Source organism: Ovis aries, chromosome 5, assembly GCF_016772045.2.
Source record: "Ovis aries strain OAR_USU_Benz2616 breed Rambouillet chromosome 5, ARS-UI_Ramb_v3.0, whole genome shotgun sequence".
Lineage (NCBI taxonomy): Eukaryota > Metazoa > Chordata > Mammalia > Artiodactyla > Bovidae > Ovis > Ovis aries.
In genome coordinates this window covers 2,922,916-2,947,905 of record NC_056058.1, presented here as the reverse complement: position 1 = coordinate 2,947,905, position 24,990 = coordinate 2,922,916, and the positions used below count along the sequence as shown (strand labels likewise).

At 56.3% G+C, this 24,990-nt stretch overlaps 1 protein-coding gene across 1 annotated transcript in view; it reads right to left on the bottom strand.

The window, feature by feature from the left end:
- Positions 1-7,867: 7,867 nt before the first annotated feature.
- Positions 7,868-24,990, bottom strand: part of WNT9A (Wnt family member 9A) — a 30,225-nt gene continuing 13,102 nt past the window's right edge. The window contains exons 2-4 of the mRNA XM_027969329.2: positions 14,332-14,588; positions 13,090-13,352; positions 7,868-10,913 (exon numbers count right to left, since the gene is read on the bottom strand). Coding sequence (XP_027825130.1) covers positions 10,431-10,913; positions 13,090-13,352; positions 14,332-14,588 — 1,003 coding nt within the window. The 3' untranslated portion in view covers positions 7,868-10,430. The remainder of the gene's footprint in view (positions 10,914-13,089; positions 13,353-14,331; positions 14,589-24,990) is intronic.

Sequence of the window (24,990 nt, the reverse complement as noted above, 5' to 3'; positions counted from 1 at the left end):
CGCCTGGCCCACTCCCCATGCGCCCGCCATCGTCTCCTGACTCTGCCCGCCTGGCCCACTCCTCGCGCGCCCACCATCATCTCTGCCAGCCTGGCCCACTCCTCGCGTGCCCGCCATCGTCTCCTGACTCTGCCTGCCTGGCCCACTCCTCGCGTGCCCGCCATCGTCTCCTGGCTCTGCCCGCCTCGCCCACTCCACATTGCCCGCCATCGTCTCCTGACTCTGCCCGCCTGGCCCACTCCCCGTGCGCCCGCCGTCGTCTCCTGGCTCTGCCCGCCTGGCCCACTCCTCGCGCGCCATCATCTCCTGGCTCTGCCCGCCTGGCCCACTCCACGTTGCCCGCCATCGTCTCCTGGCTCTGCCCGCCTGGCCCACTCCCCGTGCGCCCGCCATCGTCTCCTGACTCTGCCCGCCTGGCCCACTCCACGTTGCCCGCCATCGTCTCCTGACTGCCAGCTTTCTACAGTTTGCCGCACCTCCTTGTTTACATTTCAATGGGCTCAAAACTCGCACCTTCCCCTCAACCCATGCTTCTGATGGAAAATCCCCCCACTCTAAGCTCTGTGCTTGGTTTGCCTTTCCAGTGTGTATGTTCCGTTGCCAGTCGTGTCCAACTCTCTGCGACCCCCAGGGAACGTAGCTCACCAGGCTCCTCTGTCCATGGGATTTTGGGGGCAAGAATACTGGAGGGCATTGTCATTTCCTCCACCAGGGGATCTTCCCGACCCAGGGATCGAGCCTGCATCTCCTGTGTCTCCTGCACTGCAGGCAGGTTCTTTACTGCTAAGCCACCAGGGAAGCTGTCGTTCCAGTGCCTGGACCTAACCACAAGGAGCGGACCTGTTTTGTATCGTTTCTCATGAGGACCCACACATCCTGAATTTCATCAGTCCTGGGACACCTGCCATCTTCTTTGCACCCCACCCTGCTCACGCCTCTTGGGTCCCCGCCCCAGCCCCAGCCATCCCGAGGTTTCCTCCCCCTCTTTGGGTGGAGCCTTGTTCTCTCCATCCCTTTGGTTGCTCTGCGCGGCACATCAAATAGCTTACTAGAAAGGGTGTGTAACAGAAGTGAACTTCCTGAGAACCGGCCTGCCCAAGATGCCTCTGGTCTGCTTTTTATACAAGCTTGGCTAGCCGGGGACTTCTAGGTTGGAGATGACTGTCCCTCAGAGCTTGGAAGCCACGGCTCCATTTTAACCTAGCACCCTCCATTGCTGCTGATATCCAGGATCTGTTTAATCCTCAGGGCTCTATGCGAGCGTGAGTTGGGAATGACCTGGGTAGCAGATAGGAAAACCGAATCGGTGGGAGCCCAAGCAAACAGACATTCATTTGTTTTATTTTATTTTACTTATTTATCTGTTTATTTTTACTCACTTTCTTTTTCGGCTGCACCGCATGGCCTATAGAAGCTCAGTTCCCTGACCAGGGATTGGGCCCATGCCTGCTACAGGAGACGCACAGGGTCCTACCCTCCCAAGTTCATTTGTTTTAAATCCTGTACGTGCAACAGACGTAGGAGAGGCAGAGCAGGTTTAGAGTAAGATTTGCAGGGTCACCAGGGCCCTAAGCCTTTTCTATTTTTGTCCCATCACCTGTTTGTCTATCCATCCTTTTCCTTGCTCAAACACAGGCTGTGATGGCAGACTTGCAGCGGTCACACTGGGATAATGAATGAAAAGATCATGTGAGGCTTTTTCATTCATGATCCCAGTGTGACTGCTGCAAGTCCACCATCACAGCCTGTGTTTGAGCAAGGACAAGGATGGAAGGACATACAGGTGATGAGAAAAACGGGCATTCTCTTAAGCAAGCTTTTCCCTTTCATTAGAGAAAGAACCCTCTCCACAGGAACTCGTCACCACATCTCCTTGGCCAAAACAGCTGACCTCCCTGGCTGAAAGATAGTCAACAAGAAGTTGACCTTCCCTCGCTAGATTTCTTGAGCTTTATCTTTCATTTTTTATTTTAAAAGATTTTTTATTCCACTAGCCCTGTTTTCATTTCCAGTAGTTCAGTTTCATCTTTAGTGTTCCTTTTCCGATAGAGTCTATCCTTGTTTTATGTAATTTCTGCACAAATCTTTCTAATGCTACTGATGAGTTAATTTAAAACTCCTTTCCGTGCCCAATTATTTCTGTTTTCTCAGATGACATTTTTTAGGAATATGTCTCTAGAGTCCCCAAAGTGACTCTCTGAACACTTTCACTTCTGTTTAAAAGTTCTGGAGTCCAGAAAGCAAGGAAGTCTGCAGAGATGGATAGGACAGAAGACAGTGTGATGGGAGGGAGGGGGGCGGGAAGGTTCTGGCCAAATCTGGAAAAGTGTGAATACTAGAAGAGGAGCAATGTCACTGCACTGTGATGTTTGGGATTAAAAAAAAAAAATCTGTATGTTCTTGACAATGGGAAGGCAAACAAAAGTGGGGGAGAGAAATTTTCTTCACAGAACAGTGACATGTAATAAATGTAGCAGGAATAATAGAATTTGTAAATTGCCTTTTCACAGGCACTAGAGCAATCACTACTCAGAGCAGAGTACCCACGCGTCCCAGGACCACTGATGGACTGGATCGCTCACCAGTCACAGGGAGACCACATGCCTACACAGGCGGAGAAAGAGCAGTTACAGCTTCATGCAGGGACACCCTCAGTGTCCCCATAGGGGCGAACAGCTACATCCTTGACTGGCCCTGGCTTCCCCAGTGACTCAAAGGATCTGCCTGCTAGTGCAGGAAACGGGTTCAATCCCTGATCCGAGAAGATCCCACATGCCTCGGAGCAACTCAGCTCGTGTGCCACAACTGTTGGGCCTGTGCTCCAGAGTCCAGGGACAGAACTACTGAGCCCGCGTGCCTGGAGCCCTTGCCCCACAACAAGAGAAGCCCCTGCAATGAGAAGCCGGCACCCTGCAAATAGAGAGTAGCCCGTGCTCGACGCAACTAGAGAAAAGCCCGAGCAGCAACCAGGACCCAGCACCGCCCAAATAAACAAACGAAACACAGCCACGCAACGATGTTGTCCCACTGATGTTGAACGGTCAGTGTGAAGACAGGAGGGAGACACATGGCTAAGTGTCCGTGTTGCGGGTAGATACACCGGAGAATTACAGGGGCCAGCTGTCACGATGTCACCAACATATTCTCAAAAGGTAAAAATAGATGCTTCATGTTTCTTGAGAGTATACAAAGAAAAACGTGACTGAATTAGCAGTTGCTGAACCAGTGCAGGACACGTGGGAGTGTGGCTGCAGGCACACTCCCAGACATTCCTGTGACCCCTGGCCCTGGCTTTAAACCGCAGCTCCTGATGACTTACTCTGTAACAGTAGATGACGGCTGCACTTTGTAGGAGGGTCTCGAATTCTCTCTCCGAGCTGGGGAGAATCCATGCTGAGACCTTGCCGGCTGGTCCCAGCCCGCCCTGCCCTCAGGCCCTGGGCGCACTCCAGGCCTTGGCCCCAGGCAGGCTGTGAGGCTGCCCCACCTGCCCAGTGTGCCGCTCCTGTCTTCTCATCCCCCACGGCAGCAGGGCCTGCTGCTGCCCACTCCAGAATCATCAACCCCAGCTGCCCTCGTGTTCTCCCTCCTCTGCCCCCCACCCTCTCCTCCCCTCCCCTTTCCCCAACCCCCTCCTCTGCCTTCTCCCCTCTCCTCCCTCCCCCTCTGTCCCCTCCCCTTCTCTCCCTGCTCTGGGAGGTGGGCCTCTGGCTGCCCAGCTAATAACCACAGCAGGAGCCTCCCGGCTCTGCTCCCCAGCTCCAGCCGTTTCCATGGACGAGGGCCCACACAAACACAGGGTACTGCAGCTCCCCCACTGCCAGCCCAGGACCCCCCACAGCACAGGGTTGGTGGCAGATGAGGTCATTGCCACAGGGGCCCTGCAGGCTTGTTGGGGGGACTATTTGTTTGGCCTTGTTTCTGTGGCAACCTGCTAGACCTCCTTTGCTCCATCCACCGAGGTGTTTGCTGGTGGAAGGGATGAAGCCGCCCCTGAGCCCCCAGTTCCACCTCCAAGGGAAACAGGCTTAAGAACCAGGCAAGACCACGCAGCATCAGGACACTTGTCCCCAGACCGAGGTCCCCCTTTATCTGGGAACTCAGGTGAACACAGGTCAAATGGGCCCCAGGCATGCAGCCCACTGCCCAGAGCAGGGGCTCTGGCTCTGTCCAGCATCTGTCCTGCCTGGGGATCAGGCCCCTGACCTCAGTGCTGACAGGGGGCTGAGAGGGTCCTGTCCCAAGAGAAGAGGCCTTGGGCAGTGATCAAGGAGGGGCTCAGAGGGCAAGGTTGCTTCTAGAAAAGACACAGTGGCCTGGCACTGGGGAGGAAACCACGGGGAGCCCAGGTGGGGAGGGAGGAGGCGAGGAGGCCAGTCACTGGTCAAGGTGGCTCTAAGAGGAGGGGCATGGAGACAGGAGGTGGGGGAGGCGCTGAGAAGCAAGAGTCAAAGCGAGGCCGTGTGTCCAGGGCACCAGCACCCTGATCTCCCATCCATCCGTCCAGTGGTCTCTGCAGCAGCCACGAGCCTCCACAGCTGGGGGCAGGCCCAGGAGGGGCAGGGTAGGCTCAGGCCAGGCAGGAAGGGGGACTGCTTGCTTACTGGGCTGGGGTCCAGACCCACCCACCTTCACCCACCCACAGGCTCCCACCCTGCAGTACCTCAGTGCTCTGGGCCTTCAGCCCTCCTGGGGGCCTCCTTCTCACTGCTCGCTGAGCACCTGCTCTGTGTGGCCCAGCCTGACCCTGACAGGGCAGTGAGCATGATTTCCTGCAGTCCCTGTGGTCCTGGGGCCTCCAGGGTCTCACAGCAAGATGGAACAGGGCCCCACCATTGCCTGTCTGGGCTCTCTGGCCACGGTAAATCGGCCTCACTTTCTCCACCCTTTCCCTCCCACTCTTCTTCCTCTCCCTCCTCCCCTTTCTTCCTCCCCCTTCCTCCTCCTTTCTCCCCTCCTCCCCCTGCCCCTTCCAGCTCCTTCCTCCTCCCCTCCCCCTTCATCTGCCTCTCCCCCTCAAGCTGTCTCTGAAGTCATCCTGGAAGGCAGGTGGGACCCAGCTGAATACCTTCCCAATGTGCAGGCCTGTCTGAGACGTTACCTAACCGCACCTTCTTACCTAATCCCCCAGCCATCTCCTGCCTCCTGCACTTGCCCCAAACCCAGCAGGCCAACCTGGGCTCGAGCCCAGACTTGCCTCTGGCCACCTGTGGTCCTGGGCTGCCTCCCCAGGATGTGGTCTGACAGGACAGGCCTTCCCCTGCCTCCGTTGAAAGAGGCCAGAGACGGGGTGGGAGAGACTGTGGTCACCGGGCAGAGCAGGTGGCAGGAAAGGAGGGGTAACTCTGTCCTCACAGTGTGCACAGGCATGCATATGCGTGCACCAGCGTGCACACTTTCGCACGGGCGTGCACACACGTGCAGGCAGGCACACACACACGTGCTTGCACGTGTACAGACCCATGGACCCAGTGCCCCCACGTGCCACGTTTGCATACATGCACACACACACACACACGCAAGATTAGCCACAGAGCTTATCCACAGCACATGGAACCTAGGATCGAGGGGAGACCCGGGTGTCCAGACAAGGACACTCTGCAGGGGCCTGTGTGAGGCAGGAGGAGATTGCCGCGGCAGGAGGCTGTGCGTAGGGACAGCCTATCCTATCCTGACTGGCCCTTCTCCCCTCTGGAGCCCTCCCTCGCTTGCAGCCTGCAGTATGTACCTGGGTTGGTTTCGGCTACAGTTTCAGCCACCCTTTACCATGGAAGAATGGCCCCATTCAGGCTGCCTGCTCTCTAACCTAGGCAGCTTGCAACCCTCTCCCACCCAGGGCACAGGGGCCTGAGTCCCTGGCCTGCCACTTCATTGCAGTGCCAGGGGAGCAGGTCTCAGTTTTCACCATGTGCAAAGAGGACACGGGCCCCATGTCCCATGGGCCCCCTGCCCCCGTGGGTCCCACACATGGCGAGGTGTCCTTGAGCCCCCCTCTGCCCTGCTGCCACCCACTCCCGTCTCTCACCTGTGGATCCCGGTGCCTGGCCGGGGGGCCTCTTGGAGCTGCCAGGTCACCTGCAGCCTGGCACAGGGTTTGGCACCAGAAGGAACCATTCAGTCTCTAGGGCCGTGCTCAGGAGGCCAGAGAGCGGGTGCTGCAGCCCTCCTTCCTGAGCACGGTGTTAGGCGGATGATTCCACATTCCTCAGGTGGCAGCTCCTCTCCTGGGTGTCCAGAGAGACTTGGACAAGACCCAGAATGGCAGGAAGGTGACCTCCCAGGAGAGGGGCCACCAGGGGTCCGGCAGGCACATCTCAGGGGTGGGAAGACAGAGGCCAGTGGGGAGGGTGGAAGGGCTAGGGGCTGGAGACAAACGCAGTGGGAAGGGGTTGTGTTGGACCCAGAGGACCCCAGACTCAGAGCAGGTGGACAGACAGATGGACAGGTTATTTCAGTGCTGTTACTCAGTGCTAGGCTGAAGCACCAGGAAACTGCTTCTGGAAGAGGTTGCAGGCTTCGGGAGGTGGGGGCGAGGGAAACCTGGGTGTTCGGCAGGTTCCCTGAGAGGAAGCAGAGGCGCCTTCCAGCTGGCCAAGGGCCCCACACACTGGAGGGGGTCACACCTGGGGTAGAGAGACGGCAGCCAAGGCAGGAGCCGAATGCAGGCACGCAAGGTGCGCCGCGCCGCCGGCAGCCTCGGGGCCTTGGCTCACTGACCCCTGGAGGGCACAAGCCTTGAGGTGATGAGGGAAGAACTACCCAAGAAAGAGAACGCCCTTCCTAACGAGGCAAGAGGAGGAGGTGTGCTCTGTCCTGCCAGCCACAGCGCCTGGCCCCACCCTTGCTCCATTCCAACACCCTCCTTTTCCTCCTAGGAAATTCAGGATGTGATTTTGTTTGGGAAAGGGTCTTTGCAGATATACTTAGTTACCCATGTGTGTGTGTGCTAAGTCGCTTCAGTCATAACCAACTCTTTGCAATCCCATGGATTGTAGCCCACCAGGCCCCTCTGTCCATGGGGATTCTCCAGGCAAGAATGCTGGAGTGGATTGCCATGCCCTCTTCCAGGGCATCTTCCAGACACAGGGATCAAACCTGCGTCTCCCTCCTGCACTGGCAGGCAAGTTCCTCCCCAGGAGCACCAGCTGGGAAGCCCCTTTGATTTCAAGATCAGAGCATCCCGGACTGCTTAGACATGCCCTATGTCCCATGAGAGGTGTCCTCATATGAGACAAAGACATGAAGATGGCCACAGGAAGATGGAAGCAGACAGGAATGATGTAGCCACAAGTCCGGGAATGCCGGGAGCACCAGCAGCTGGAAGAGGCAGGAAGGATCACACATCTTGATCTCAGACTTCTGGCCTCCAGAGCTGGGAGAGAACAGATCCCTACTGCTGTAAGCCCTCACCTTGCCTGTGGCCATTTGTCATGACGGCCCCTTGACTAATACAGGGAGCAAAGCACCCCAGCTGTCCCCACACTCCTCCAGGGCAAAGAGTGGGAGAGTCCCTCTCTGTGTGGCACTTCGTTAGTGAGAGCGCTCTTTGAGGGACTGCAGGAACAGAGGCTGAGCCAGACGGGGCTGGGCACCTGGTCCTCCAGGACCAGCCTAGGAGGGGATCCATGGGGCTGCTCAGTGACCGGGGACCTGGGATATGCTCTCTGCACAAGAGGGCACCTGCCTTTCTGGATGCGAACCGGGAGCTGCCACCCCCTCCCACTTTTGGGCAGGGCTGGGCTGGACTTGGTCTGTGAGAGACCCCTCTACTCCATAAACCCTTTCACCTCCCTGGGCCCTGCTCCTCCTCTAGGCCCACCTCCCCAGAACCCCTGTAACCCCTCTGAGGGCAGCCACGGAGATGAGGTTATAATTTAAAAATACATTTATTTAGTGTTTCCATTTGTTTCTGTTCTGTTACACAAGGCCATTAAATAAATACATTCTCCAAGTCACTCGAGTACACACCTACTCACTATACAGATGAGGTAGAGAAATCGATAGGCCCACACAAGACTTCTCTCGTGTGTGAATGCCCCTCTCCTCCCGCCCGCCTCCACCTGGCCTGGTCAAGCTCAGAGCTGCGTCTGTGCACGCTGAGCAGAGAGCAGGTGGCCGGGACCCGCCTGGCCCCTCAGCATGGCTCTGCCCCTGCGGCCCCGGGGCTGGGGGGTCTGGACCCCGCCACAGACATGTTTTCTTTGAGAGATTCTCTGCTGTACAGACAAAAAGCATGTTAATAAGAGGCTCCATCTGCAGGAGTGCTTCCTCGCTTAGCAAGACATTCTGATATATATTTATGTATAAACAAGCCAGCCAGCAGACGTTTTCAATCTGCTTTGTTTAAAAAAATACTTTTCTTAATATTTATGACATAGAGCTAAATGTGGTATTTGACTTAAAAAAAAAAATCCTTCCTCTGACTTGCTGCCCTTCCAACCCAGTAGTGACCGAGCTACAGTCTTGTCATAGAAACATGGCCAGCTCTGCCTGCTCCAGGCCCCAGCAGGTGGGGATGCTTGGGGACAACCGGGGCACGCCCCCGCCTCTCCCCGCCCTCCAGCCAAGTGTGGAGGAGACCAAGCGGCAGCCCCACGCCACCCACTGCCACAGAGCCCACCCTGGCTCCCTCCCAGGGAGCATGCCTTGGCTGGGCCACTCTGAGCGTGCAGTTCTTCACGGGGGTGTCCTCTGAACCACAGGAGAATAAACTCTACTATTTACACTATGGAACAGGGACAAAGAGACCCACATCCGCATAAATAGGTTTTCTTTTACAAACACAGTCTCCAGGGTTCCTGAAGCCCCCTGGACTCCGAGGAATCCCTTCACTCAGTAGTTCCCGCGTCCACACTGCCCGCCCCAGCTCTGCGCCTGCCCAAACCCCAGTGCACACCCTCCGAGCACAGTCGCAGAGCTGGGCAGGACGGGCCCAGGGCCGGAGGCCCTCCCACCACGGGCAGGAGAGCTCCACACCTAGGGAACGGCACCCGAGCCAACGACTGACCACACCAACAGTGTGCACACGTACGCACACCACCACACACATGCACACACAAGCACATATACCACACGCGCACAGACATGCACATGGTCACACACACACGTGCACCCATGCACGTACATGCACACCCGTGCAGATTTGCGCTCATTCTCATGCATGATGCACACATGGAAACGTGCGTGTGCGCACATACAAGCAGGCATCTGCACTCACACCACATACTCACAGGCGGACACTCGTGCATTCACACAACAGGCCCATGTACACACGCCACACGCTCGTGCATGCATGCACACACGTGCACACACCCTCAACCCAGTCAGGGCAGTGACGGCCACGCTTTTCCCTTCTCTGCAAAATCGACCGCACGACCAAGGAGAACACTCCCCACTTGCCAAATCCTATCTTCCAACTCTCTCCACCCGTGTCTGCCCCCGCCCTGCCTCCCCTACAGTGACAGAGAACAAGCTGCGCCTTCCTCATGAAATGAACCTCTAAGAGGCTGGCCCTGCCCCTCTGCCCAGGCCCAACTCTGGGGGAGAAGAGGCTGCCCTCTGCCACCCCCAGTCCCAGAATCTGCATTGAGCCGCCAGTGTGGATCCGTGTGCCCTCGGGGTGCAGAGGAGGGCCCGCCCACCTCCCTGGTCAGCCCCGCTGTGGGTAGCCAACCTGGACCATGAGACCTGGCTTCAGAAACCCTGAGGGTGGTGGCCAGACACAGCTTGCTTTACTTCTTTAAAAACAACAACAGCAATGTCTCTCTTGATTTAGTGGTTTCAAACGACAAAGCAGATCAGGCAAACAGGTCAGGAGGGGGTTCGGAAGGGAGGGAGGAAGGGGCTCCTCCAGACCAGGCTCTATTGAGACAGGGAAGAGCCACAGCCTGGGAGGCTGCAGGGACGGAGAAAATAACATTATATATTAGTTAAATAAAAATAACTTAAAAGTCACTGATACTACTCCAAAGAGAAGTACTCGATGTCAGAGGGGCCAGCAGTCTACCCCCACAAGCGGGCGGCCAGGCATCTGCTCTCGCTCCTAGTGGTTTGACTCTAAGCCAGTGCTGGTGCAGGTCAGCCCACACAGAGCCCGTGTGGTCACGAAGGTGTGCCCACTGCTCCCCAGAGGGCACCCAGCGCACGACAGGCGGCTGGTGACTTGGGGGGACGGAACTTGGAAAGCATCCGTGCAAAGCTCTCAGGTCACGGGGAGGGACAGGCAGGGAGGACGCAGAGGTCAGACTGGGCCTCTGAAAGGAGGAGACAAAGGGCTGGGGACGGCCAGCTCAGCCCGCCCCAGGCCTCTGCCCCCGCCTTGTCGCCAAGCGTGCTGGGGGCGCCCAGGCCAGGGACCCAGCCCCTGCAGCGCTACAGCCCCCACGCAGCACGCTGCCTGCGCCCCCGCGGCAGCCCGGCCGGCGCGGGGCTCAGCCCTTGCAGGTGTAGACCTCCTCCCGCTGGGTGCACTGCCTGCACTCCACGTAGCAGCACCAGCGCACCTGGCACTGGCAGGGCCGGGTCACCACCCGACTCTGCGTGTTGTGGCCGCGCCCGCAGCAGATGCTCTCGCAGTTTTTCTCGCGGTGGCACCTGCGGCCGGCAGTGCCCGGGGAGAAGCGGCCAGCCACACAGAAGCTGGGGGAGTCGTCCAGGTGCACCAGCTCCGGCGTGCGGGGCAGGGGATCGCCGCCACCTGCCCCAGCGGCCCGGCCCCGCGGGGGCGAGATGGCGCCGGCCTCGCCGGTGGCCTCGTTGGTGGTGCTGCCCACCTTGAGGGCTGTCTCGTATTTGTGCTTCAGGCGCTTGCCCACCTCGTGGAAAGGCGCCAGCTGCCGCCAGCACGTCCGCACGGTGCAGGAGCCGGACACGCCGTGGCACTTACACGTGGTCTCCACCCCGGCCTTGATCACCTGGCGAGAGAGAGGGCGGTGGGCACGAGGGCCACCCTGAGCAGACTGGAGGCCAGCCCCCAAGACAACTCTCAGAGGGGCTGGCACTGCCAGGCCTCATGGCCAAATGGCTCCCCACTGTTTATCACCCAGCCCTCCTGGCTCCCACACACAGCCCTTCCTCTCCAAGCCATGGATCACCCAGGACAGAAATTCCACAGCCAGCATCACCACTTCAGAGCGGCCACCACAGCACCCTGAATCTGCCTCCCGCAGCACCGGGGTGCCCCCTTCCCATCTCCACATCCTAGGATGTCCCCTGCCAGGGCAGGGCACACTTCCCCACGAGCCCTACTGTCAGTGGCCCCCAGGACCACACAGTCTGTTCTCAGCAGTCTGTACCTCGAAGACTTAAGGACAAGCAAGTCAGCGTGCCTAGTGGACAGAACTGGTCACCAGAGTGTACGTTCTGAGTTGACCATGTCTCTGCCTGGGCATAGGGACCAGATGCTACTGCACGTGCAGGCACCAGCTGCCACCCTGCCAAGGGCGACTTGGAAAGAGGGAGAAGGCCTCCAGAGAGGAGCAGGCAGGAGAGGGCTGCACCCACCCCCACACACAGGCAGGGGCGGGCATGGCCTAGCACCAAGCTTCTGCTCTGCATCTGGGAGGCTGCTGAAGGCTCAGGCTGGCCCTTCCCCTCGCAGGACTTGGGTCCCACGTGCAAAGCCATGGCATCAGGCCAGCTGTCCCACAGGGCCTCCTGCCTGACTTCCCACACTGGGGTCCCAGGAGGGACGTGGGGAAGAGGAATGGCAAGGAAAGGGGAGATTCCTCTCCCAGAGGGCCCCAAGCCAGGCCCAAGCTCCCACACAGCCCCCAGGGAGAGCCAACTCAAGGGGGATTAAGAAACATAGCTGCCCTCCAGCCAGGCAACAGAAGAGTCACATTTAATGATACTTTGCTGAGAAACCTGGACAAATTTAATTAAAATGTGGCTTACCCAGGACCAGTGGAGCTAATGGAGCACTTTCATATTCTGACTTTTCATTAATAGCTTACAAAAGGGCGAGTGCAGAGAAAAAGAAAGGGCCTCCCCTGGGGGATTTAATCAGCCTGCACCCCTCCCCGGAGGGTGGAAGGACAGGCAGAGCTCCTGTGGCAAAGGGGGAAATTGATTCTTTAATAAGCCCATACCTCAGAACCCTGGCTTCTCAATAAAGAGGGGCTCAGAATGGGGCTGGTATTAATTACCTCATCACCCCCTCCAGCCCCCCAGGCTGGGACTCCAAATCCCAAGGGCTGCCCCACAAGCACGCAGATCCCACTCCTGCCCCTGACGGCCCCACAGCTCAGGCCGAGCCGTGGGAGGCATTCGATTGTCCAGGCTGTGCAGGGGCTAAGAGGGTGGGGTGCTCTGTGCACAGTGGAGGTGGTGGGGCCCGATGCTTCCTCCAGGGTGTGGAGCTGAGGGGCTGCTGGGGGGCGGGTTGGGGTAGAGAGGGGCTGCCTGCAGCAAGAGAGCTGCAGCAGTCCTTTCCAGTTCGAGTCTTCTGTTTCAAGCTTCCTCAGAACAGAGTCCTGGCTACAGACAGGGGCCCTGAGGCAGAAGCAGCCTCCCCAGCTTGGGCCAGCCACACCCCGAGCATTCCCCCAGAGCCCCTGAACCACACGCTGACCCACTTGCCATTCACCTACGTCCTGGTGACAGGACCACCCACCCCTCAGCCCCAACAGGTAGGGTCTAGTCCATTCTCCACCTGGCTAGATGGTGCCCAGGAGACGAGACCCTCCTTGCAGCCTTGACCACCCAGGACACCCCTCCCTGCTCCCCAGCCAGCAGCAAGTAGGACTTCTGGCTCTACTCAACCATGCAAGACCATGGGGCACCCCTCCACAGAGCTCCCCATGACATCTAGTACCCTGCCCACTGGGTAAGTCATGAGCCTGATAAACAGAGGAGCTGGAGGCCCGGCGCCACCTTCCCCTCCTCTTGGACCCCCAGCCCTCTCCCGGACTGGTGCCCCTCCCCTCAGCCCCTGCCCCCGCCCCTTAAACACACATGCCCCCTGCCCACCCCCTGCACTTCCCCACTCTGTGCCCCAGCCCATGCTAACTGCACCCACACCATCCGATGCCCTGTCCCGTGCCCCCCGACCCTGCACCCTTTCCCGCCCCCGGGCCCCGCCCGGCTTGCCTTCACACCCACGAGGTTGTTGTGGAAGTCCACGCGGGCTCGCAGATCCTTGCTAGACCGCCGGCCCAGGAACTCCTTGACGAACTTGCTGCTGTACTTGAGGTTGTCTCCGCAGCCGCCCCACTGCCAGGCCTCCCGGTTCTCCAAGTCAGGCGCCTCATCGCAAGTGCAGCGTTCCATGCGGCCTGCGCTGCAAGCCTTGGCCAGCGCGTGCGTCAGGCCAGCGGAGGAGATGGCGTAAAGGAAAGCTGTCTCCTTGAAGCCTGGGGGTGAGGGCAGGGGTGGGTCAGTGGGCCAGAGGGGCCCCCATCTCACTCGGGTGCAGCCAAACCACGGTCTCCCAACACACACATTCCACATAGAGCAGGGTCTGTGGGAAGGATCCTCCATGGCGTGGTCCACAGGGAACCTGGGCAGATGTGCTCCTGGGGCTAGGAGGTGCCCTCTCATGCCCCAGACACAGAACTGCTCAGGGGCAGAGAGCCCAGAGTGAAGTGCAGCCACAGCAGTGCCCAGCACTCAGAGACCCCATCCCACTGGGTCTCGAACCTACTAGACTGGCCAGGGGCCTCGATAAGCCTTGCCCTGCCCTGCGCCTCAGGTCCCTGGTTTTTAAACAAAGCTGTTGAGAGATTCAGATGAGAGTTCCCCCTTGGCACCCTCATCTGGAAGGAAACACGAAAGAGGAACTCCATGCTAAGAACTCCATGCTAAGAACAGACCCCAGGCACCCACATGGCTGCTGACCCCTCCCCAGCAACTCTTGTCAGAAAGTAACACCCCAGCTGGCACCAGTCTCCCGCCCAGGTCTGATGGCAGGGGAAGGGACAGAGGGCTAGAAATTCATACCTGGGAGGGCTGCCCAGCACGGGGCACTGGCCAGAGGCACAGACACCCAAGGCAGGGAGGGGCCACGGAAGTCACAGGCCATGTGAGACGGACATCTACTAGGGCACCAGCTAGACCCCTGCCCTGCGTGCAGGCACTGGGCCTCAGTCCCCGCCATGTGGCAAGAGCCATCAGAGCTGCCCTGGGCCCTGTCACACCTGTCCAGACGCACCTTGTGCCACCAGCAACTGTTCCATGCAGGTGTGAGGGGGACCAGGCATGGGGGAGAGGGCAGGAGGAGGGTGGGGGAGCTGTGGGTTCAAGTCCCACCCACCGCCCAGCCACCTGGAACTCAGCTGATGTGGGCTGGAGGTCCCGCCTCCTGGCTCCCACCCAGGGTCCCGGCACACTCACCTCGCTTGAGGAGGCTGGCCCGGTAGCGGCCCTCCAGGGTGCAGTTCCAGCGCTCAAAGCGGAACTGGTACTGGCACTCGAGGGCACTCATGCTGACCGCCTCCACCAGCGTCTCGGCCACACCGGGGTCCCGGCGGCACATGCGCCGCTGCTTGCGCTCCAGCTTCAGCCGGTCACAGGCCTTGTAGTGGGCCTGGGCAACCGCTTCCGGCTCCAGGGTCAGCGGGAGGATGGTCAGGGGCTCACTGCCCGTCAGCCTGGGCACACAGAGGCCAAAATGAGCCCTGCTCCAGAGGTGGGAAGTCGGCACTGGGTGAGCTGCTGCAGACGCTGGGGCAGCAGCAGAACGTGACGGCTGGGAAGCGCGGTGGGAGCAGGACAGGAGCCCCGGTGGGCCCCCCTGGAGGGCAAGAAGGGCAGCGAGCCCAGAGACAGGCAGTCCACAGAGAACCAGCAGGGCAGGGGCGCGAGCCTGGAGGACCCCAGCCCACCAGGCAGCGTCTCTGCATCCGCTTGCCCCTGTATCTCTCACGCCCTGCCCTGCCGATGGCTTAGGGACCCCTGCCTAGCCACCTGTGTGCGCTGGTTCTCTCAGGCTGCCCTGGGAGCAGACCCCAGGCACCCACGTGGCTGCTGACCCCTCCCCAGCAACTCTTGTTGCTGGCACCAGCCTCTCGCCCAGGTCTGATGGCAGGGGAAGGGACAGAGGACTAGAAACACACACACACCTGGGAGGGCTGCCCAGCACGGGGCACTGGTCAGAGGCACAGACAGCCAAGGCAGGGAGGGGCCACGGAAGTCATAGGCAGCGTGAGACGGACATCTACCACAGCCTCTGTCACCCACTCCCATGTCCGCTTCGCAGCTTGCTCCAGGCCTCCAGCCTCCACCACCTCCAGCTAGAGGTGCCTCACCGGCCCTGCAGGCCCTTGGGGAGGCCCTGCTCCCTCTCTGTCCCCCTGCAGGCTGTGCAGGTGGCCCCCATGGTTTCAACCGAGTCTCCTGGAATACGTGCACCAGAAAGGGCTCCCAGCCCAGGACCCAAGTGGCGCTCAGGAGACCCTCAAGCCTAGGACTCTAGTAGCACTCAGGAGGCCCCCAGCCCACGACCCGAGCAGCGCTTGGGAGGCCCCCAGCCCAGGACCCTAGCAGCGCTCAGGAGGTAGCTGCTGGTTTGGGACACCTCCATCCCCCTTCCTGGCTGAGCCAAAGCTGGAGCCGGTCTCTGCTGTCTGACCTTCCTGCCCTAAGTCCTTACCACCAGCTCTATCCAGGGACTGACTGGCCCTGGCCTTCTGCCTGCTCTGTGCACAGAAGCACAGGCCTCAGTGTCCCCAGACAGACAACTGTACATCTGAGATCCAGATACGTCCAAGCCAGCCCCACCCAGACCTTCAGCCCTTGGGAGGGAAAAGTGCCCACATGGATGGGGATGGGGCTCAGCGCCCCCTACTACAGCATCATAGAAACAAGTCCATCCCCCATCTCTCACGCCAGCCAAACCCAGGAAACAGGGCTGGCAGTAGTCCACAGATACTGGAGCCCCACACCTTGCCCCATCCCCACTGCTGCTGTCCTTCCAAAACTCCTCAGGGAAACACTGGCCCTGGGCTGACAAAGAGCTGCAGCTTTCTGCAGAGGCCAGGGTGTGGGCGGGGTCTCCAGCTGCAGGGGCAGGACGGTGGGCGGGGCCTCCAAGACCCCACCCTCGAGCAGACACCAGCACTCAGGCTGCAGGCTGAGGCTCCTCTGGGGACAGCACGGGGTAGTTGCACACACACCTCAGCAGGCCCTGCCCTGTCTCATGGAGAGGGGCATCGCTGCATGTACCCTTAGGGTAAAGGTGGGGTCTGTGCAAAGCAGAACTGGCCCTGCTCAGAGACCCCTGGACCCCAGGCCCTGAAGGAGTCGCCCGTCTCGCCTCACTCATCAGCTCCCTGAGAACAGGAAAGTAGGGTGCTGAGGCCCAGGCAGCAGCTGGGCAAGGAAGCCAGCAGAGGGCCAGAGCAGACGCGTCAGGTCGAGGGGTGCGCGGCAGGAAGGACTGCTACCCCCACCTCTGCACACGTAGGGGCCACATGAGCGAGGCGGCGGTGGGCACCCTGAGAAGACCTGCCTCAGGCCTTGGCACTGCTCCCCACAGGGCTGAGAACTGCTGCACCAGTGAGCAGAGGTGGCACCTGCTCCCAACCCTGCGACTCAGGGGGTGGGTGAGCAGCAGCCCTGCCAGCTCAAGTCCGTGCTGAAGAGCCTGTTCCCCTCTCTGTAAGCAACACTCGGAATCAGGAGGCTCCTGGGTATGCGGTGGGAGGCCCGCGTGGGTGCTGGCTAGGAGAGAAGCTCCAAAGGCCCCTGAGATGCGGACAGACCCTCTGCGGGCCACTCAGCAGCAGTGGGAAGCAGAAGCAGTGAGGCCGTCAGGGAGAAGACACACGAGCCTGGAGCTGGGACAATGCATTGGAGGGATAGCGGCACATGCCAGGCCCTGGTCACCTGCACCCTCACCGAGTGTTAGGACATCGTGCCTAAAAAGACGGGGGTGGGGCAGAAGCTGACATCAGGGGACGGCTTTGTGGACTCCCGGGCCCCTGCCTGAGGACAGCTGCCACACCAGGGCAGGGAGCAGGCAGGGGCCGGAGGACCCGGGCCTGGAAGCCGGGAAAGCCCCACTCCTCACACAAAGACAGCTCACACGGTGGAGACTTGTTCCCAGACAGGAATGCTAACAGCTGTGCCCAGAACTGCGTGCCACACAGCTAAAGCACTGTAGCCTCCCACCAGCACATCCCCCAGGCTGGATTCTCCCAGATTAACCGAGCTCCCACCACTGCCAAAACATTCGGCATCCAAGAGGACCCCTACTGCCAAAACCAACCTGGGGGAACCTAGGGCAGAGTTGGGAAGGGTAGCTGTGGGTGTGGACGAGGAGAGGGAGACCCTCTCCAGTTCTCCAGGAGGCAGTGGGAGCACCTGTGTCCAAATTCTGCACATGGGGACGGAACTCAGGGCCCCCCCACTCAGTGCTAGCCTGGGTTCACACTGCCCACGGGGAGCTGACTCGCCAGTCTGCATAGCTGCAGGCAGCTCCACTCCCATCTAGCCTCAGCATGCCCATCAGGGGATCAGGGGCAGCTCCGTAAACACAGCCACAGGCAAGCTGACCCTTTCCTGAGGCCAGGTGGTGTCTACATCTGTTCGGGGCAGAAGGGTGTCCAAGTCCAGGAAGGTCCATCCGACAGCGATGCAGCCGCATGGCTGAGGCCGGAGGCCCAAGGGCCAGGCCTTTCCTTTGAGCCACCACCCAGTTCCCATGGTAGGCATGAGGCTAGAACCCAAGGGGGCAACACTGCTTCATCCCCGGCCCTCCTCATCCCAAGGCGGCCTGTCCCTACGTCCTCGATCAGGGCTCCAGGGCCCCTAACAATCAGGGTGGACACGGTGTGGCCAGCCTGTGAGCTTACAGCCTGGAGCACAGCAACAGAGGACAAGCCCTCACGCAGGTGCCGGACGAGGGGTGCGGGGACAACGCGTGAGGTACAGGGAACAGGGCGGCCATCAGGGTAGCTGGGCTCAGCGGAGAAGGCACCAGGGACAAGTGACAGGCCGAGCAGGGCAGAAACGCCACCACAAAGAGGACCCCACAGAAGTGCTGGAGCAAAGATGAGAGGCTCATAAAACATTCTTAGAATCAGGAAGGCCTTTATCAGAGCGACTCAGAATCCAAAATGCCTTGAAAATTTAATACATTTGACGAAATATACAGGAATCTCTGCACAGAAAAAAGCAGCATCGAGTCCAAAGACCAACAGACAGAGGTCAGGGGAAATGCTGCATTCAGATCCCAGGCCAAGGGCCAAATGTCTGCTTGTACGTGGGTATGTGCATGTACATATGTGGACACGGCTGTATCTTTCCCTCTAGATCAATAACTAAGGAATTAACTGTTAATACAGGATATGAACATACAGTTCAAGGGAAAGAAATACAGTTAGCTATTAAAAACATTCGCATTTCACTCAAAAAAACACAAAATAAAACTATATTTTAGTTTTAGGGCAAGAAACTACCTATAGTCTCACCAGCCCCCAGCTCTCTGATGTGTCAGTGAATTAATGAGAGGAAGACTATGCTGACAGCTACCTTGATATATAAGATGATGTTTAACATAATGGGCTAATTGGAGACTTCTTAGTTTTCACAATGTTAGTGGTCACAAAATTCATTGGTGTAAGATTATTATTCATTAAAACTGCCCCAAAAGTAATTTTAAATGACCCACAGGTGCTCAGTTGCTCCGTCATGTCCGACTCTGCGACCCTATGGACTGTAGCCCTCCAGTCTCCTCTTTCCATGGGATTCTCTAGGCAAGGATACTGGAGTGCATTGCCCTTTCCTCCTCCAGGGGATCATCCCAACTCAGGGACAGAACCCATGTCTCTTACGACTCCTGACCCACATCTAAGGTAAGAGAAACCCAAGGAAGACGGCAGGTACTGCAAGAGGGCATCAGAGGACAGACACACAGAAACCATAATCACAGAAAACTAGTCAATCTGATCACATGGACCACAGCCTTGTCTAACACAGTGAACCTAAGCCATGCCGTGTGGGGTCACCCAAGATGGGCGGGTCATGGTGGAGAGGTCTGACAGAATGTGGGCCACTGGAGAAGGGAATGGCAAACCACTTCAGTATTCTTGCCTTGAGAACCCCATGAACAGTATGAAAAGGCAAAAGGATAGGATACTGAAAGAGGAACTCCCCAGGTCAGTAGGTGCCCAATATGCTACTGGAGATCAGTGGAGAAATAACTCCAGAAAGAATGAAGGGATGGAGCCAAAGCAAAAACGATACCCAGTTGTGGATGTGACTGGTGATAGAAGCAAGGACCAATACTGTAAAGAGCAATATTGCATAGGAACCTGGAATGTTAGGTCCATGAACCAAAGCAAATTGGAAGGGGTCAACAGGAGATGCCAAGAGTGAATGTTGACATTCTAGGAATCAGAGAACTAAGATGGACTGGCTGCTGCTGCTTCAGTCGTGTCCGACTCTGTGCGACCCCAGAGATGGCAGCCCACCAGGCTCCCCTGTCCCTGGGATTCTCCAGGCAAGAACACTGGAGTGGGTTGCCATTTCCTTCCCCAATGCATGAAAGTGAAAAGTGAAAGTGAAGTCGCTCAGTCGTGTCCGACTCTAGCAACCCCACAGCCTGCAGGCTCCTCCATCCATGGGATTTTCCAAGCAAGAGTACTGGAGTGGGGTGCCATTGCCTTCTCCAAAATGGACTGGAATGGGTGAATTTAACTCAGATGACCATTATATCTACTACTGTGGGCAGAAATCCCTGAGAAGAAATGGAGTAGCCATCGTGGTCAACAAAAGAGTCCAAAATGCAGTATTTGGATGCAATCTCAAAATGACAGAATGATCTCTGTTCGTTTCCAAGGCAAACCATTCAATATCACAGTAATCCAGCCTATGCCCCAACCAGTAATGCTGAAGAAGCTGAAGTTGAACAGTTCTATGAAGATCTACAAGACCTTTTAGAACTAATACCCAAAAAAGATGTCCTTTTCATTATAGGAGACTGGAATGCAAAAGTAGGAAGTCAAGAAACACCTGGAGTAACAGGCAAATTTGGCCTTGGAATGCGGAATGAAGCAGGGCATAGGCTAATAGAGTTTTGCCAAGAAAATGCACTGGTCATAGCAAACACCCTCTTCCAACAACACAAGAGAAGACTCTACACATGGACATCACCCGATGGTCAACACCAAAATCAGATTGATTATATTCTTTGCAGCCAAAAATGGAGAAGCTCTATACAGTTAGCAAAAACAAGACCGGGAGCTAACTGTGGCTCAGATCATGAACTCCTTATTGCCAAATTCAGACTTAAATTGAAGAAAGTACAGAAATCTGCTAGACCATTCAGGTATGACCTAAATAAAATCCATTATGATTATACAGTACTACTGAGAAATAGATTTAAGGGCCTAGATCTGATAGATAGAGTGCCTGATGAACTATGGATGGAGGTTCACGACATTGCACAGCAGACAGGGATTAAGACCACCCCCAAGAAAAAGAGATGCAAAAAAGCAAAGTGGCTGTCTGGGGAGGCCTTAGAAATAGCTGTGAAAAGAAGAGAAGCAAAAAGCAAAGGAGAAAAGGAAAGATATAAGCATCTGAATGCAGAGTTCCAAAGAACAGCAAAGAGAGAAGAGAAAGCCTTCCTCAGTGATCAATGCAAAGAAATAGAGGAAAACAACAAAATGGGAAAAACTAGAGATCTCTTCAAGAAAATTAGAGATACCAAGGGAATATTTCATGCAAAGATGGGCTCGATAAAGGACAGAAATGGCATGAACCTAACAGAAGCAGAAGGTATTAAGAAGAGGTGGCAAGAATACACAGAAGAACTGTACAAAAAAGATCTTCACGACCAAGATAATCACGATGGTGTGATCACTCACCTAGAGCCAGACATCCTGGAATGTGAAGTCAAGTAGGCCTTAGAAAGCATCACTGCAAACAAAGCTAGTGGAGGTGATGGAATTCCAGTTGAGCTATTTCAAATTCTGAAAGATGATGCTGTGAAAGTGCTGCACCCAATATGCCAGCAAATTTGGAAAAGTCAGCAGTGGCCACAGGACTGGAAAAGGTCAGTTTTCATTCCAATCCCAAAGAAAGGCAATGCCAAAGAATGCTCAAACTACCACACAATTGCAGTCATCTCACACGCTAGTAAAGTAATGCTCAAAATTCTCCAAGCCAGGCTTCAGCAATATGTGAACTCTGAACTTCCAGATGTTCAAGCTGGCTTTAGAAAAGGCAGAGGAACCAGGGGTCAAATTGCCAACATCCGCTGGATCATGGAAAAAGCAAGAGAGTTCCAGAAAAACATCTATTTCTGCTTTATTGACTATGCCAAAGCCTTTGACTGTGTGGATCACAATAAACTGTGGAAACTTCTGAGAGAGATGGGAATACAGACCACCTGACCTGCCTCTTGAGAAATCTGTATGCAGGTCAGGAAGCAACAGTTAGAACTGGACATGGAACAACAGACTGGTTCCAAATAGGAAAAGGAGTACGTCAAGGCTGTATATTGTCACCTTGCTTATTTAACTTCTATGCAGAGTACATCATGAGAAACGCTGGGCTGGAAGAAGCACAAGCTGGAATCAAGATTGCCGGGAGAAATATCAATAACCTCAGATATGCAGATGACACCACCCTTATGGCAGAAAGTGAAGAGGAACTAGAAAGCCTCTTGATGAAAGTGAAAGAGGAGAGTGAAAAAGTTGGCTTAAAGCTCAACATTCAGAAAACGAAGATCATGGCATCTGGTCCCATGACTTCATGGGAAATAGATGGGGAAACAGCGGAAACAGTGGCAGACTTTATTTTGGGGGGCTCCAAAATCACTGCAGATGGTGACTGCAGCCATGAAATTAAAAGACACTTACTCCTTGGAAGGAAAGTTATGACCAACCTAGACAGCATATTAAAAAGCAGAGACATTACTTTGCCAATGAAGGTCCATCTAGTCAAGGCTATGGTTTTCCAGTGGTCATGTATGGATGTGAGAGTTGGACTGTGAAGAAAGCTGAGCGCCAAAGAATTGATGCTTTTGAACTGCGGTGTTGGAGAAGACTCTTGAGAGTCCCTTGGACTGCAAGGAGATCCAACCAGTCCATTCTAAAGGAGATCAGTCCTGGGTGTTCTTTGGAAGGAATGATGCTAAAGCTGAAACTCCAGTACTTTGGCCACCTCATGAGAAGAGTTGACTCATTGGCAAAGACTCTGATGCTGGGAGGGATTGGGGGCAGAAGGAGAAGGGGACGACCGAGGATGAGATGGCTGGATGGCATCACCGACTCGATGGACGTGAGTCTGAGTGAACTCCGAGAGTTGGTGATGGACAGGGAGGCAGGCTGCGATTCATGGGGTCACAGAGAGTCAGACATGACTGAGCGACTGAACTGAACTGAAAACTATATTGATCAGTTATTTTTCATTCATCAGATAAGTACAAATCAGTACCTGATAAGATAATGTCAAGGACACAGGGAAAGAGGTGTTCCCCCTTGGCTGGAATTCTGGACTGACACACCTACAAAAATTTACCACCAATCTCCTTCTAGAAATACAGCCACTGTATATTAATATGTTATCTTAAAATGCACAAGCAGGGACTTCCTTGGTAGCCCAGTGGTTAAGAGACCACCTTCCAATGCAGGGGGTTGTGGGTTCAATCCTTGATCAGGGAGCGAAGACTCCGTATGCCTTGTGGCCAAAAAACCAGAAGCAATATTGCAACAAATTCAATAAGGGACTTTAAAAACGGTCCACTGTGTTTAAAAGTACAAGTCTAAAAAAAATTAACATCAGCAAGAAGAAAGAAACGTACAAGCATCTGTCACTCACGTGTTACCCCATGCAATGCTGCTCAGTCACTCAGTCGTGTCTGGCTCTGTGACCCCATGGACTGTAGCCCGCCAGGCTCCTCTGTCCATGGAATTCTCCAAGCAAGAATACTGGAGTGGGTTGCCATGCCCTCCTCCAGCAGATCTTCCCAACCCAGGGATCGAACCCAGGTCTCCCACATTATAGGCAGATTCTTTGCTGTCTAAGCCATCTGGGAAGCCCAAGGATACTGGAGTGGGTAGCCTATCCCTTCTCCAGGGGGTCTTCCCGACCCAGGAATCGAACCAGCGTCTCCTGCATGGCAAGGGGATCCTTTACCTGCTGGGCTACCAGGGAAGCCCATGCTGTCGTGCAGAAACACTGAAAGCACTGATCGTTATTCACAAAGACGGGAGACAGGCTGAATAAATGGGACCCATCCACCCCAGGGTTCAGCAGCCTTCAGAGGAGCTACAGCCCACCTGCTGTGCACACCCAGCGCACAGTACAGGCCTCAATCTGCAGAGGACCTGTGTGCACACGTCTGGGTGCCTGGGGCAACCCAAGACAAAGACAGCGCGGGGCAGAGGAGACTCATCCTTCTCCCTATGGCCTGTGAGCCACTCGCATGCTATCCCACGCACAGTGGCCTATTCAAAATGACAAAGTCCAAACCAGTGGCCTGGAGAAGTCCCCACCCCCCACAGGCTCTCAGCCCTGCAGCCCAGCCTGAAGCAGCAAGCCTCTGCCCACACAGCCTATCTCCAGCCCAGAAAGCGCCCAGCCCACTTGGCATAGCACAGCTCCTCCCAACACCCAGCTGTTCGTACCAGTACACCTGCCACTGTGCTCGACATAGCTGCCCCTCCCACCCCGTGGAGGTCTGGCTGAGACAGGTGAGTGGATGGGCACAGAAGCCTGCCCGGGCGGCCCATGGAGGACTTGAGCCAAGGCTGGCTGTCCTTGCTCCATCCAACTGGCCTCTTCCAATGCTGGACCTACTCCCCAGGAAGAAACGACGAGACGCAAATGTTGGTCTGGCACTTCACAACACTCGAGTATTTTCAAGAGATACAGTAAACACGTGGAAGGGAGTAGCACAGCTGTGGAAAACAGCTCTCAGGCAGCTCAGACAATAGCCCTGTGCACGGGCACTCCCAGCTCCTATCACCAGTATCATGAACAATCTCCCAAACATCCCCCAAGAGCTCCCCAACTTGCTGCACACATCCAGCTCTCTGTCCAGCTGATGCCAACGTCTGCCCAAAACAACTTGTTGGGGCCAGTGTCCCTTCCTCAGGGTCCTAAAGGTCCTGTCTCCGCACTGCTCTGTGACGTCACGGCAGCCTCACGTGTGGTCATTCCCAGGCTCCCCCCTGCTGGGCTAGTTGTCCACAGACTGGCGTTTTACTGGTATTCCTTCAGGAGCACCTTCCAGTAGACTCCAAGGTCACGTGTTGCCTCTGTATTTGCACACACGTGACAGGGTTTGCCGGGACGGTTGTGACTGCTGTGTGTGCAATTCTGAAACTCTCCACTGGCGAGAACAGTCTCTCTCCGTTTACTCAGAATTCCTTCCTGACTCTCTCCGAAGTCTTCCAGTTTCCCCGACTGACATCTGAAGACTCACAGCCCCCCACAGGGTGACCCTGTATTAGGCTCAGTCTGTTTTCCAGAGTGTGTGTGTGCGAAGTTGCTTCAATCATGTCCAACTCTTTACGACCCTATGAACTACAGCCCGTCAGGCTCCCCTCTCCATGGGATTCTCCAGGCAAGAATACTGGAGTGGGCTGCCATGCCCTCCTCCAGGGATCTTCCCAACCCAAGGATCGAACCCATGTCTCTTGCATTGGCAGGCGGGTTCTTCACCACCAGTACCATTTGCGTAAAAATAAAATATCTTTATAAAAGTCAGTCTTCTCTGTTGCTGACCTAAAAAATCCAACTGACCCTATGCTGATTTAGTATTTGGTGACCCTGCTACGTGCTGTAATTCACTTCTGATGATTTTCAGATGCTCTGTGTACAATCATGCCGTCTGCAGAGACTTTTATTATGTTTTCGTACTGTGTGATTCTTCCTGCCTTCCTACGTGGGCTAAGGCCAGCAGCACAACTGTGCAGAATCTGCCAGCTCCTCTCTGGGGCCCAGCTTCCTGACCCCCAGCTCCAGAGCCCCCAGCCAGCACAGGCTATCCAGTGCCCTTGCCAGCATGTGTGGCCATGATGTGAAGGAGAGAATCCT